General features: G+C 37.4%; 4 protein-coding genes across 4 annotated transcripts; all 4 read right to left on the reverse strand.

Moving 5' to 3' along the window:
• LOC18585946 (transcription factor DIVARICATA) lies at positions 997 to 3,869 on the reverse strand. Its single transcript, XM_007009031.2, has 2 exons — positions 2,739 to 3,869; positions 997 to 2,385 (listed from the first exon to the last, which is right to left on the reverse strand). The coding sequence occupies exons 1-2, from the start codon at positions 3,128 to 3,130 to the stop codon at positions 1,926 to 1,928; spliced, it is 852 nt and encodes a 283-aa protein (XP_007009093.2). The 5' UTR covers positions 3,131 to 3,869; the 3' UTR covers positions 997 to 1,925.
• Positions 4,462 to 7,955, reverse strand: LOC18585947 (laccase-22). Its single transcript, XM_018129660.1, has 6 exons — positions 7,761 to 7,955; positions 6,963 to 7,114; positions 6,603 to 6,847; positions 6,376 to 6,504; positions 5,263 to 6,183; positions 4,462 to 4,936 (listed from the first exon to the last, which is right to left on the reverse strand). The coding sequence occupies exons 1-6, from the start codon at positions 7,845 to 7,847 to the stop codon at positions 4,806 to 4,808; spliced, it is 1,665 nt and encodes a 554-aa protein (XP_017985149.1). The 5' UTR covers positions 7,848 to 7,955; the 3' UTR covers positions 4,462 to 4,805.
• On the reverse strand, positions 9,897 to 11,051 carry LOC18585948. Its single transcript, XM_007009033.2, has 2 exons — positions 11,010 to 11,051; positions 9,897 to 10,385 (listed from the first exon to the last, which is right to left on the reverse strand). The coding sequence occupies exons 1-2, from the start codon at positions 11,049 to 11,051 to the stop codon at positions 9,897 to 9,899; spliced, it is 531 nt and encodes a 176-aa protein (XP_007009095.1).
• LOC18585949 (sedoheptulose-1,7-bisphosphatase, chloroplastic) lies at positions 11,359 to 14,105 on the reverse strand. The gene is made up of 8 exons (XM_007009034.2): positions 13,908 to 14,105; positions 13,494 to 13,613; positions 13,202 to 13,387; positions 12,799 to 12,880; positions 12,476 to 12,697; positions 12,176 to 12,276; positions 11,996 to 12,067; positions 11,359 to 11,904 (listed from the first exon to the last, which is right to left on the reverse strand). The coding sequence occupies exons 1-8, from the start codon at positions 14,019 to 14,021 to the stop codon at positions 11,623 to 11,625; spliced, it is 1,179 nt and encodes a 392-aa protein (XP_007009096.2). The 5' UTR covers positions 14,022 to 14,105; the 3' UTR covers positions 11,359 to 11,622.

The raw sequence follows: 14,400 nt of genomic DNA on the forward strand, positions 1-14,400 counted from the left end.
GCACAGTATAGCAATGGTGGGGTGTAGGAATAGATCCCACAATGGCAAATTGAAAAGAAAACAAATACAGTGAACAATTTCTTCATCTGTGGAATGCCGATTTGTCTACCTATGAGATAAGAGTGATCATTATCAACCCATTCATTAAGGTCCCGCTAAGTATCTAAGAGTAGAATTCCCAGCATTCTTTTGTACTGTTAACAGTACCAGCAGGATATGAAAATTGAATTATTGATTGAGTTTAGGCCCCCAGGGTAAAGAATCAAATCCAAGACTATTTAACAAAGCTGATTGTTCTTTTCCACACTATTCTTTTTCCTCATTTTTTTTTTATTTATGGACTTATTTTTGTCTATTTAATCTGATGAAGCCTAGTATTTTGTCAGATTCTTATCAGAAGATTTGCTGCTGTTTTTCTTGGAAAGGATTGTAAGCAGGATGCTGCAAAGAGTTGAAAGTTAGCAGGCATTGTTGCTTCATTTCCAGGATCATGTGGCACAAACTTAAGAAGCAACAATATTAAACGAACATAGCTCCTTCAACCCATAAGGAAGAATCTCTGAAGGATTTGAGGACATGTGGAAGAAAAAAAAGGTAAAAATCATATTCTTTCCTGTACCCATAAGAGAAAAAAAAAAAAAGAAAAGAAAAGAAAGAAGAACAAAGAAACATATTCTCTCAAGGTCAAGGAGAAGGTCAACATCTGATTCTGCCTAATTTCAAAGCTAGATTTTCTTATCCCTTTTCAACATGGTTATAGCATGACAAAAATACAAAACAAGCACAGTTAGATTCTTTGTTTTGGTTGTCAAGTAAACATATGAACCACAAAAAGGCATGATGCCTCCAGAGACCAGTAAAAGAAGCTACTCTATGCTCATGAATCAGGCTTGCCACCATTGACAATTGGGTTGGCAGAAAGAGAAATATCAGAGAAAAGGCAATGTTGGATTGGAATTGGATTAAAAAAAGTGATGATCAGAAAGAAAAAAAATATAAAAATGTAAACCATATTGCATCTTTCTATATTCTATAACAGACTGAAGCATGTGATGCTCAATCAAGTGGAATGCATACTCAGCTTCGACTAAGTGATGGCAATCAAGCTCGGGTCAACTTGGCCATATTGGATCCAAAAAAGGTGAAAATGGCGGAAAGGGTCCTATGGCAAAAGTAAGCAATCAGATACTGAGAAATTTCCAAAGCAGTGCCAAGTGAGTCAGCCAATTAGGCCACATCACCGAATTACATGGCAGCGCGTACGAAAACCATTACAGAAAACTATTGTAGGTGTAAAAAGTAGCAGAAGGTTCCTTTAGATCACTCCTTGACAACTGCAGCAAAATTTTTTAATATCTCAGTAACAAATGATTGATCTTTTCCCTTGTACACATCCGGTAATGCCATTTTCTTTTGGTTCTTGGCCTCTCAGGGTTCAGTTCAGCTATGGACAAAGTGTCATAATCATCCAAAAAGTCTTTAGCCTGCATCAGAATGGAGAATGACAAAAGCTAGGACAATTAGCAAAGCTAAAGGAGAAATCCAGAACATGTAGATAAATGTTTGTCTGACAAACAAATGCAAAACTAATAAGGGTCTGATATGTTTTTCATTTATTCAAACTCTGAACAGCCGTTTTTCATTCATGATGTAAACCGGGTCGCAGTTGCCTCTAGCACAGGAATTTGTTGCCCAAGACATTTTTCTAAGGATAAATTTCTACTTTACGGTTTGAACACTGGTGTGTAGGCAATACATGATTCCACCATTGTGTAATAAGCAACACCATTTTATCTGTCATACAAGACAATGATAAAAGAGCATTTTGGAAAACCCTTCTCTACATTATTAGATTTGCAATTGAAACGTTGAGTACAACATAAAACAACTGCCTTATCCATGCATGTGATATCCTGTGTAAGGGTTTAGAACACTGAGCTTTGGGGTTTGATATGAGCTCCATGGTAAGCACTGCCATACAGATTTTGCCCCTGAAGTCTCAGGCCGTTTGACGCAGTCTGGTATTGGGATGATGTAAACCAGTTCCCATGAGTTGAGTTGAAAGCCATGGCTGATCCATCATTGGGGTGATTCCAATTGTTGCCTACTTTTGGCATGCTGGCCAGCTTTTGCTGCAATGCAAGCACATTGGAATGATTTACTGAAGGAGGCTTATGATTGTCCGAAAAGGTAGTGTTGGTGAGATTGACAGTCGTAATGTCATGGATGCTTGGTCTCCTCTTGTCTTTCCCTCCTGAAAGCTGCCTCTGATAGTATTTTTGAGCATGGCTTGCCACTTGAGTTGGAGTCTTGGAAACCACAAAATTTCTGGAGATATTTCTCCAGTCCCCTTTACCGTACTTCAGAAGTCCCATCAAAAACCGCCTATAAGTCATGATCAAAGAATCCATGGTAAGAACAAGAACCGAAATCATCTAAGTTTCAGGTTGGACAGTAAAGAAAACTATGACTGCAAAGGTCTTTTAAATTGTTATCTGAACTCATAAAAATTTAAATGAATTCTGAAATGGAAAATCAAAACATTGAACCTTATGTGAAGTGTACAAGCACACAATATTACTTCATTCATACTTTTACCACTAATCAAAAACTCTGAAATTTTTAACTGATAGATACCCGTTCTCTGCTGCAGCCATTTTAGTATCTAAGCCAAAGCTCACCAATAGAAAACAGAATTTTTAAAGAACTGTAACTAGTTTTTTTTGAAGGAAAGTCACCTGTGCTCTTCTTCTGTCCATGGCACCGCTTTCTTCCTCTCATGATCAGGACCTCTAGCCCCTGTAGACCTCTTCCTATATGCATCAAAATCACGGTTATCAACCAATTCTAGTGTAAAAGATGAGCTACAGTAACCTGGCATAGGAAATCGCCCTGCTTCTATTTTGAAAACATCTTCTTCCAACTCTCTATACTGTTTCATCACATCAGAAACAGTTTTTCCTGGTATCATTGCTGCTACTTTGAACCATCTATCAGGAACATCGTCATCATATATTGCTAAAGCACTCTCAAACATTTTGTTTTCTTCTTTAGTCCAACTTGTGGAGTTGCTCTCTTGATCAAACCAATCCGAATTCGACATAAAAGAAGTTGCAAACAAAGTTTCCATACTTGACAATACTGGAAAAACAAAGCTATCTTTTTCAATTTCAAAAAAAGTTCATATTGGAAATGGAAGAAATATGAAACCAAGGAAGAGAGACTGGTTGCAGAAAGTACAGTGTTTAGATGCTTAAGAAGAGCATTAAAATCAGAATCATTTACTTGGGAATCAAGAATCAATCTTTTTCTTAACAGCATAAACTGAAGAATCTATAAAGATAAATCTTTTAAAGAATCAAGAGAATCTAGAAAAAGAACAAGGGAGAAAAATCTGCTGGTTTTTTCTTCTTTTTTGCTTTTAAGTACAAAGCATTAAAAGAGAGAGTGTTATATATATAAAACAATATAGCAACCAGAACTCCTGAATAACTGTAAACAACCCAAGCTTGGAACTTAGAATTTATACCACAACAAGGATTATAATAAAGTGAAAGAAAACACTATTGAAAGCCATGATGAAATAAAGAGCAAGATGATGAAAGATGGTGGACAAAGGTAAAGACCCAATTGAGGAAAAGGAATGAAAAGAGATTCTTTGGATAATTAAGCTGACAGAAAAAGTGGGAAAACAATGGTTTTCTCTCTGTCTGGTTTTCTTTGAAGAGAAGAAATTAGATTAAAGGGAAATGTAGAAGAGAATTGAGGAATGAATAAGGAGAGAAGTGTTAACCTGTTGGGATGTGGATGAGTTCAAAGGGACAAGAGTTGGACAAAGGAAAGGAAAAAAGCTAAAGAAAGGTGGCTTGTTAGGATTGGAGTACTGTCAAATGGAAAATTTTCCTCCTTCATATTATATAAGGAGTTGATTATGGCATTTTACTTTTAATAATTCTCATTTTTTTTTACTATATAGTTGAAACCATAGTCTATAATTTTTTGTTCTAAGGCTTTGATGTAGTGGAACTTGGTTAGCCAAAAAGTTGTAATGATAATCTTGAAAAGGAAAATTAAAAAAAAAAAATAATGATAGAGTTATCAACCATTTAACCATCACCAATTTTGTCCTTTGTGTACACTTTAGAAAGAAAAATAATAAGCCCAGCATGTCATCATACATCAAAATGAACATTAAACTGTCACAACTTTATATCATAAAGTTAAAAATATCTTACTATTCTATGTAATTTCATGTAAACTTTTAATTGAAAAATTGCCCAAAAAAAAATTTTTTCTGTTAATAAATTTTAAATATCAAATATTCCTTAACATAAAATCGTAGGGTTCGACCATTGCTTAGCGCATTCTAATTTTCTTTTTTCTCAAAATATATGTAATTTTGGATGGAAAATGCTGAGAAAATTTAACTATTCTTGCAAAACAAGTAAAAAAGAAAGAAAATTTCAGAAATAAAGAGCTTTCCAAGCTTCAATTTCACCATAAACTCTTATAGCTACATACTTCCTTTTCCTTTACATGCACTCAAAGTATATATCATGACCCTCATTACACCAAGAACAGAAGATTGAAGATACGAGATTACATGGTTTTCAGATTATGAAACTTTAAATTAATTCCAAGTAAAAGTAAACAACAACCCTTGATTCCTATGCTGTTTTATTAGCTCTGTCAAGTCTTTGGTCACCGTTTTCAATCACAAATTTTGCACATTCCTAGTGGCCTCTCATCTCCTGTCTCTAGCCTCAGACTTTGAATCTCAAAGCCGTCTCCCTCTGGACATTGGTCTAGCACTGTGGAAGGTCACTAGGAGGTGGTATCAGTGACTCGTTCGGGCCTTTGCCATTTTCCACCAGGAATGCCATCTTCAGTCCCCATGTTGTGTGAACTTCCAAATGGCAATGGAAAAACCAGACACCTGAAAAAGACCAAGTTGTAACGTTAGAACACTTTTGTTTTTGTAAGAAATGTTTTGCTTGCTGGTTGTCAAAGCAAGCTGAATAGACAGTTTATGAAGACCTTGCTTGCTATGGAAGCAAAAATAGAAGCAGCTTCATTTTAAAGAAAAGAGACAAAGAAAGTGTTAGATTTTGCTGCAAAAGACAAATATATGGAAGTTGCAAGCTCCTTACCAGGAAAAAGATTGATAAGAACAAACCATTAAGTTCTATACTGATTCAATCTTTTTAGAACTTCAAAATTAAAAATGTGAAAGCGTTTTGGGAAAAGATTGTTTTCATGTACCCGGGTTGTCTGCCCTGAATCTGATTGCGGTCCATCCTGCTGTTGGTACGCTTATTGTGTTCCTTTCGACAGGATCAACTAGATTGAATTTCAGTGGATCCTTCTCTGGATCAAAATTTCCTACCCCTCTTCCAACTGCAAAGAAGTTGAATCCATGCAGATGGGTTGGATGGCTCTCTGGTGCTATTATAGAGTTTCCTTGAATTATTAGTTGAACTGTTGAATTATACGCCAGCCTGTATACCCTGGTGCCATTCATTGTTTGCAAACTGGATGGTGGAGTACCAGTATAATTGAAGGGTATCAGTGGCTTTGCTGGAAAATCATCTGTGAAAACCCCACTTATGCCATAGTAATGTGCTTGAAGGAGAGCTGTGGTTGGCATGTCAAAAGTGACATTATTAATAGCTGCTACTGCCCGGGAACCATTAACGCATGTAGCACAAGGGTTAATCCCAATCCCAATGGTGAAAAATAGCGAATGATCAATGGTTAATGGGACATTGGCAGGGTATTCTTTTGAATTAAGGCTTCGAAGAGATTTAGAAAAAACTTCTGTCACTGATGTTGCATTCACAGGAGGAATGCTGGTCAAGGTAGTTGGAGTAAAGGCAAGGGTGTGGTTGTAGCGTAAGTATCCCACTGCAGTCAAGTTGTCAACTGCAACAATGGTGTCCATGAATGGAGATACAGCTATTAAATACTTGCCAATACCCTGATCTGCTGTAAGAAGGGAGGTTGTGGTTTGTCCTGGACCAAGAAATAATGTGTCAGTTTTGTAGGGCTTAGTGTAAACTGCATCAACTTCGACAACAGTCAGATTATGGCCAGCAATTTTGAAGAAGAGCTCTTCATTCACAGCTGCATTAACAACTCGTAGTAAATAGGTCTTGCCAGTTTCAACATGTAAAGTATATGCACCTGCATTTGCAGAATGAAAGAACTTTGTTAACCAAACCGGGGCAGGAAAAAGAAAAAGAGCTCGGAAGGGGAAAGGAGACTGATCAGTTACATAAGATTGTTCTGATGTATTTAGCTCTAGTCTAAGCATTTTTTTTATTTTAAAAAATGATTTTCTCTGAAATTTTTTGCCCTTTCAATTGCAAGTATTACCTTCAGAAGAACAGTTAGCAACTGGTCCGGCATGGCCATTAATTGTGTGTGCATCTGACACATTTGGAGCCAAACCAGTTTGCATTGCCTGGTTGACCACAGCTTCAGTATCTGCTTTCCACCATTCCCCTAAAATTCAAAGAAAAAGATTCCACTTAACTAACATATTAGTCTCATTATAATTTTTGATGCAGGCAAAGACAAGCTTCAAGCTACCAGAAGCTCACCTAAAATGATTACTTTTTCTTTATAAGGCTTGGGAAATGGATAAGGGACACCCTTCTTAGGCAAGATAACAATAGCACCATGCATGGTTGACCTCAGCCAGGAAATATGTGCATGCCAAAGGAGTGTCCCTCTTTGGCCTGTGACGGTGAAGTTGTACAGGAAGTTCTGACCAGGCTGAATTGGACACTGTGTGATATATGCTGGTCCATCAGACCAACCTGTTCGAAGTTGCCTGACCCCATGCCTGCAATAGCAGGAAAAAGAAAGAAAAAAGTCGTCAGGCTACAATTTGTAGATTTTAGTTAAGTTAGTTATGACTCATTAAGCTGTAAGAAATCTTTCTGATAAACTTTGCTCACCAGTGGATCGTAACATTGTGTTGGACATGATTGGTAACCCTTGCGAGTACATTATCGCCCTCTCTTGCATAAAGAGTTGGCCCTGGAAACTGCCCATTGACAGTCACAATAGGCTTGGTGGCACAAAGCCTTGTTGTGTTTTTCAAGACCACCTGAAATGCTTTTTCCAGCAGAATGAGTATAAAATTCCTCCATTTTACAGTTACATGTCTGGACTTTACATATTTTTTTTGCAAAAACAACCATGTGCAAAGACAATAGTATAAAGTTTAAAGATGCTCAGTCATTTTCGTGGCAACTCTTGAAGAGTTCCAATGAGGTAGGTACAAGCAGGATGAGAAGAAAAGTCAAATTCATTAAGTAATGTGCATGAGAAGAGATAACTTGGCTTTATTGAGAAACATGAAAAATTTCCTCCTGGTTCTGTTTGGTTGCCCCTTGGTAACAACTTTTTGCCCCTTTTTTTAAACCCCAAAAGTTTAAAACAAATGCTAATTAAAAGAAGCAAGAATTTTGCCTTTTTCTGGTAGTCAATGATCAATCTTAATATATACCTTTTAAAAAGATAAAGCAAAAAGGGAAGAAACTTACTAAACAGAACCAGGGGAACAAAGTACAATCAGTTTTAAGAGCTCAGGATTGAAATTTCTAGTCTTGCAATCCCTTTTGGCCAGTTTAAAGAAAACCCAAAAAAGATCATGACTGCATGAAATGATTACTGTTCTTGCTGCCATGCGTCCTTTATGTTAAGGGTGACATGAACAACTGCAACAGATTGCCAAAAGGAAGTATACTTACAGTGAAGTTGTAATGCCGAATCTTACACTCTACCAAGACCGGAAATAGAGCAGACATAAACAGCAATGTCTGAACCCAGGACACCATCCTTGCAATGTTCTCTCAGTCACCCCTAATTTGTCTCCCAACTCTGTCTCTTCAAGATTTCTTTCCCAGCTATATTGAGGAAGAACCAGTTGGTCTGACACACTACCTTTGTAACTTCGTATATAAAGGAACAAAATCTTTGATGCAATGTCATTTTACCTGGTTAGGTGAAATGAAGAGATGCCAGGCAGACCGGCATTTTCTCAAAGTTTTCTTGGATGTTACACAAAGTAGTAAGTCACCGTACGTTTTGGAAGTAAGCTAATAACACCCCCCCCTCCGCCTTCCCTCTCAGTTGCCATTTTCAACTGACTGACACTTCGTGTGAGTTGAAACTTACTTCCCATCTGCACATCTTTCTCTATCTCTTACAAAGTATCCTGTTTCAAAAAACTCTTCCTTTTTTCATTACAAATATTTTAATTTCATGTAGCTTTTCGACAACATGCCATCAATGGACTACAAGCATACCATTCCAATTTTTTTAATGGCAAAGACTCCATGATTTTAAATTCTAAGTTCTACCCTATGTTTGTCCGAATTCGGGTCTGAATTAAAATTCGTTATATAAGGTTTTCTTTATGTTTAAAAGGTTAAATATATCTTCGTGTCACGAACATATCACGCGTCAAGTTTTATGTAAGCTTACACATATATAAATAGTTAGTTCTCTAGAGTTTGCTTAATTTTTATTGCATGGAATTGAACTGTTTGCAGGGTGAGTGATGATTCTAGAGTTTGTGCAGCTGAAGCTTCTCAGTCTATCATTGGTAGATTTATAACAGCAGCCGGCCTTCCAGAAGAGTATAAATACATGCACAAAGAGAAGAGATTGCAAAACTATGGTGGTGGGTAATGGTCACTGTATAAATGTGTTGATGTTGAGGAATAAGAGATATTTTATAGTTGAGAAGTTGTTTTCAAGGATATGGATCAATGGCCCTGGTCAGCTGTCCAGAAGCTTTGAGGAATTTAATTAGATGGGTGTTTGCATTTTACAGTAACAGCTCAACTTTCGTGGAAATTCATTTCAAATCTCACATCTTTTTCACCTTGGGGGCTTCCCCTTCTTTTTTGTGGTTCAAACCCCACATTTTTCTCACTAACAAATGAGCATGCTGCTAGTTTTAAAGGTGGTGAATTTCTGGTTGGGATACTTGGCCTCAAAGACAACCAAATGAACATAGTTTTGATTAGTAAAAAATTGTGCTAGGCAGGTGACTTTTGAGCATTGCTGCTGCCACCCTAACCCCAAAAAAGCTTATTTAATGAGTCTTATTTCCATTTCTGAGCAGATGAGTCATGCATTTTCTTTCCAATTTTTTTTATAATTCTGAAGGAATATCTGCAAATGACATCCTAACAAAATTGACAATTATGAACAACCATTTTAGATATGGAAAAACCAGGATTGTTACTGAAGTTTATATGAGTACATATGTCCACTAGTGGTTGAAGCTCACCTAGCTCAGTATTTTACTGCAGAAACATCAGACATATCAGCTGATTGAGCCTCGTAGCCACAGAACTCAGTCTGGATACTTTTTCAGCTGAACATAAAGTTCCAGTGAAAGCCGGATGTGGTCAGTATTGCATGGTTCAGATCCTAAAAGAACGTCATGTAAGGAAAGGGAAGTGAATTTGATAAGTTGGTATATAGCTTTCATTTTATTATTAGTTTAAGAGACCTTTGGTTGAATGGTTCCTACTTCAATGTTTTGAGCATTTTGTTTGACCTAATAGATCAGACCCCTAAACCTGTAAAGTTCCCAAGATTGCATGTCGGAGGTGTGTGTCTGACAAAAAAACACAAAAAGCAATTAAGGAACTGTTCTGTTCTCCTAGGAACATGGTCAATTCAGCGTCTAGAACTAATGTTTTCCTATAGCAGGCTAATTAAATTCTGTATTATAAAATGGTCTTATCAAGATGAGTACAATACACTTCATGGAAGTTAATTTTGCATTCCCCCAAAGGAATTCTTGAAGAAGGTAACAAAGAGGCTGCAATTGACCAATTTGAGAGAATTGCAACACATGAACAAGTTACTCAAACTTTCTTGGATGCAGCCACAATGGCACCCTGGATCGTGTTAATGCAAGATTTGTATAGAAATCCTAGATAATCTATGATGTTGTCCTCCAATGCACCTTCTAAGGGGTCTATCTCAAATGACCAGTTAACCAGCGTCGAGTCATCTCCATAATCTATGAATTTTAAGGAATTTACAGATCCATCTAAGCCCACGTTGCTTGCTTCCATTTTGTATACGTAACTGTGTGATGTTGGGTCCATTGCAGCCAGCCTCTCTTTGATCCATGACCTTTCTCCATCTTGTTGGGGGAACATGAAGCCGGATACTAGCCGTACATAGCCAGGAATGCCTTCATCTCCTGCTAAGTCAGTGCATCTCTCAACCATTGGCATCCATTCTGATAGTCTTTTTGTTTGAGAAACAATGGTCCAGACTTTGTCAAGGGGTGAATCAACTATTCCACTGACTGATCCGTGCCATTTCCTCTGTCCTGTTTCACCAGCCTGCAAGAAGATTCAAACTTAAAAAAAAAGAATGCATTCAATATCTTCCAATTACCAGTTGGAATTTAAACTCTATAACAAATGTGGTTGGTGTAGACCTACAAATTTTGGCATGTAGCATGAAACTAAAATCATCAATAAACATCAAGAGACTAGTGTTTCATATAAATCAAAGGGGGAAAAACTACCTAAAACTACAAGGATGATTGAATGTAAAATGCAGAATGCATACCATAGTTATTGGTGTTTGGTAGATCTATTAAAAGGTGAAGGTGCCCTTATGATTTACTCTTGGTATCGACATAAATGTAGTAATGTAACAGTCTGCAACTCTAATGCTCATCTGCAGCTGATTCCAGCAAACTGAAAGTTCCCAAGACAATGTCCACAGTTTATTGTGAAGGAATCTTAGAAAAAAGTGTTACGCTTTGGCATGATCCTTTGAATATGCCAATAAGAGCATGCATAGGGGGTTGAATCCAAGGCTTAACTTCTTAGGAATTTACTATATTTTAATCATAATTACAGGTGTTACTTTGTTCTTTACTTCCTTTCAATAGTTAAACAAACTTGGTTTCTAGGAAGATCGAACAGACCATGATGAATTCTTAAGAAGTTGAATACCTGTGGAATGAAGAAAGAGACCTTGTCAGTCACTATATTCATTTTTGGACTGTATCGTCCGGAATAGTTTAATCTGATAATTATTGTATTAAGCAGAGATTATTCCATGACATCCAAGGATAAAGTATATATGATTAATTGATTGTTTAGAAATGATTTAGATGTTTCTTATGTTTTAAAACAATTCTAATTAAGGGAAGTGGGAAATCTAACTCCTTCCCATTATAGGAAGATGTTGCTTCATGTAGCATCAAAAGGTGTTCTTCTTCCAACATAAAAATGATTGAAATTTGGAAAGAAACTCATTGGAATTGCTTTTCAAATATTCAACCTGTTGGACACCCAAAAGTCTTAAGTTAGGTGAATATAACTTGGAAACAAGTTCATAGAAGAATGAGGTGCATTGGCCCTTGGGATAACTTTATGAGCACTTCTGCTTCAAGTCCCATTACAGATAAAGAAGCAAATTCCTTTCAGGGAAAAATATGCTGAATGGAGAGCTCAGCCTTTTATAATTCTATTTTGACGACTTCTTCTATATGGAATAGCTTAAGGTTTGATAGACAAAGGAAAACAAAGGCTGAAAGATAAAACAAAGTAAAAACATTGTTGCTTAAGCAGCAGCTCCAACAGGGACCCCAGCTTTGAGCCTTGAGGATCCGTTTAGAGTTTCTTCAAAGCGGATAATCTCATTCTTCGAACCATATGCAACTTGAGTTCTATCATCGAGATTATTGATCAATTTGTCTAGTACGGACCGATGACCATCACTGCTGTAACCTCCAGCTTTCTCAATCAAGAACCCCAAGGGAGCTACCTCAAATAACAGCCTCAGCTTGGCCTTGGCAGATGGTGATGCCACATTTGTGAAGATACCCTTTTCTTTTACAATGATCTGTAGATAAACAAAGGTAGTAAAATCATTTCAATTTGACAGCAGTATGGACTAATAGGAGAACAAAGATATGGGAAGAAGCTCGGCATACCTGGTTGACATCTGGCACCATTCCACCAGTGTATCGCAATGTGTATTTCTCCCTCACATAGTAGTTGATCAACTGTTTTTCAAAATGTAAAAAAGTCAATTTGCTGCTGTTGATAAAATTTTTAGAGCAATAATATTCCCTCATTAAAAGAGTTAGGAAAAATTTTAAATATAGTTGAACCTTGTCATATTCAGGGTTGTCAGATGTGGCTCTCAAATTTCCAGGGGAGAACATTTTTCCCTCACCAATCTCTGTGGTGTCTTTGACATGTTGCCATTTTCCTGATAAATCCACCAGGGAAACATCATTTTAGAGTGAGAAAGATGAATTTAGGTACTCAATACTTATTCCTAAATCCTTGGCTACAGTGAGTACTAATTCAAAAAGTTAGGTACTGCTTCTGAACTGAAGCTTATCACAACCAAATGAGACCAGTCGTTTTCTGATTGCAAAATTTGATACTAATATTGTTGCAAGTACCTTCATCAAGAAGAAGGAACTCATGGGTGCCAGGGCTGTCCTTAAGTGCAAGAACATATGTAGTCCGAGGACCGAAAATTCCCATGGCTGCAGCAACTTGATCTCTTCCTGTTACACCAGTTAACTTATCTCCAGGCCACACCCCAAAGATGGTGCCTACTGTGAAATTTGTGTCCACAATACTGGAGCCATCAAGTGGATCAAAAGCAACACTGAATCCACCTGTTCATGCAGTGATACATTATGGAGTAGCCAATCAGTTGTACTTAATCACTAATTCCAATGGATGGGACCTTTTTAAGAGGTTGGAAAGACATTCAGACCTTCAGCAGGGCCTCCCATGTCTTGAAGCTCAGGAACTTCTTCCGAGCAAGCGTACTTGCAGAAGTGTGAGTAAGTCAATGCCTGCAAATTGAATCATAACCCAAAGACATACTGTCAAACTTCACAGACAAATTGCTAGAACTTGGACATGAATGGTTGTATAAATTCTATTGCATTCAAAGTAAGTTATACTCTTCATTAAAATTGCTAGATAGTCTTTTTTCCCACATCTGTGTTGGAAAGCCAGTTCTTATCCAATAATCTGACTTGGACAGACATAAACCCCTAAAAATATGAATACGAAACCTGTAAGAAATCTTTTGACATGGATTAATAGAGCGTTTTATTTGCCTAAAATAACTACTAATTGTCAATAGGAGCTTCTGTTTTTGTGATTCTAACCTCGAATAGAAGCTTGTTGGCAAGCAAATCGACAGCAAGCTGCTCGTCTCCAAAGGAATTCACGCAAGCTGTACCTCCACAAGAAGCTGTCCTGACCTTGAAAGCAATTGTCCTTAATGCTTCTCCCATGCACATCATCAATCTAATGAGTCCCTTGTCTGGGGTTGCCTTTGTAAGGAACTCTTCCTACAACCATAAAACCATTGAAATTTACTTAATCTCCAACTCATAAACTGATTTGAAGAAGCAAAAAGCAAACACTAGCGAAGGTTTGCTGTCTAATATAACTAACCAGACTGTCACCAATCTCACATCTTGTCACAAAGGAAGAGCTCTTTGTCTTTGAAACTTTCAGTGATGATCTTGGCACAACCCGCAGTGATTCCCCGAGCAGTGAGCTCGTTTTAAGGCTCTGTCATACATTTCAGTAGAATCTTTCATTGAAAACTCTTAGGCAAAATGATTCACAAAGACAATCACAAGATTTTTTCTAGTTCTGGGCCTTGACTAGGAAGATTGATGAGCTCGGATACCTACATCAGGTCAATCTCTTTTGCACTAAAAGCTAAACTCGTGCATGAAATCTTAAGAAACATCAAATTATTCATTTGAATATTCTTAGTATTTAGAAAAGGAAAGCTTAGCTTGTACATGAAACCATGCAAGCAAGCATGTATGCATGATATCTGAAAGAATACAATCATACCCTGTAGCTGAAGGAAGGAGATATCGATGGTGGGGAGACTAATGCAGTGGAATGCTTAGAGGAAACACTAGGAAGAACAATCCCACGGGCATAGCACGTGACACCCGTCTCCATAGTTGAAGAAAAAGTGTTTATTATAACAGAAATAGAACTTCAAAGGAAGAAAGTATATAATTCTGCAACAAGCATTTGCTTGCAGCAAGGCAATGCTTGAGTAGGATCAAGTAGTTAACCATGTCGTGACACGTGGCAGATGGTGAATAGATAGGCTTTACAATCAAGTGGGGAAAGGCAAAGGGGCAGTACTGAGGTTCAATTATGATCTCTCATTTAATGTGTGGTTATGGTCCTAACATATGAAGAAAGAGATGTGACAGATAGAGGGGAGAGAGAGAGAGAGAGAGGCTGCTGCATGGCTTGTTCTTTGCTTTAACTGCCTATTGTTTCTACATGTGTAACTAGGTAAGGTTGAACCACATATTACATCACCCTT

This window comes from Theobroma cacao, chromosome 10 (assembly GCF_000208745.1).
Source record: "Theobroma cacao cultivar B97-61/B2 chromosome 10, Criollo_cocoa_genome_V2, whole genome shotgun sequence".
Lineage (NCBI taxonomy): Eukaryota > Viridiplantae > Streptophyta > Magnoliopsida > Malvales > Malvaceae > Theobroma > Theobroma cacao.

Excerpts from the sequence above, each read along its gene's own strand:
- LOC18585949 (XM_007009034.2), bottom strand. The coding sequence starts at position 14,021 with ATGGAGACGGGTGTCACGTGCTATGCCCGTGGGATTGTTCTTCCTAGT. Across the intron at positions 13,614-13,907 it reads CTCCTTCCTTCAGCTACAGG|AGCCTTAAAACGAGCTCACT; the intron begins GTATGATTGTAT and ends AATGTATGACAG. Across the intron at positions 12,881-13,201 it reads CCAACAAGCTTCTATTCGAG|GCATTGACTTACTCACACTT; the intron begins GTTAGAATCACA and ends TTCAATTTGCAG.
- LOC18585948 (XM_007009033.2), bottom strand. The coding sequence starts at position 11,051 with ATGAATATAGTGACTGACAAGGTCTCTTTCTTCATTCCACAG. Across the intron at positions 10,386-11,009 it reads TCTCTTTCTTCATTCCACAG|GCTGGTGAAACAGGACAGAG; the intron begins GTATTCAACTTC and ends ATCTTCTTGCAG.
- LOC18585946 (XM_007009031.2), bottom strand. The coding sequence starts at position 3,130 with ATGGAAACTTTGTTTGCAACTTCTTTTATGTCGAATTCGGATTGGTTT. Across the intron at positions 2,386-2,738 it reads TGGACAGAAGAAGAGCACAG|GCGGTTTTTGATGGGACTTC; the intron begins GTGACTTTCCTT and ends CATGACTTATAG.
- LOC18585947 (XM_018129660.1), bottom strand. The coding sequence starts at position 7,847 with ATGGTGTCCTGGGTTCAGACATTGCTGTTTATGTCTGCTCTATTTCCG. Across the intron at positions 7,115-7,760 it reads TTCGGCATTACAACTTCACT|GTGGTCTTGAAAAACACAAC; the intron begins GTAAGTATACTT and ends AAAGCATTTCAG. Across the intron at positions 6,184-6,375 it reads TGCTAACTGTTCTTCTGAAG|GTGCATATACTTTACATGTT; the intron begins GTAATACTTGCA and ends CTGCAAATGCAG.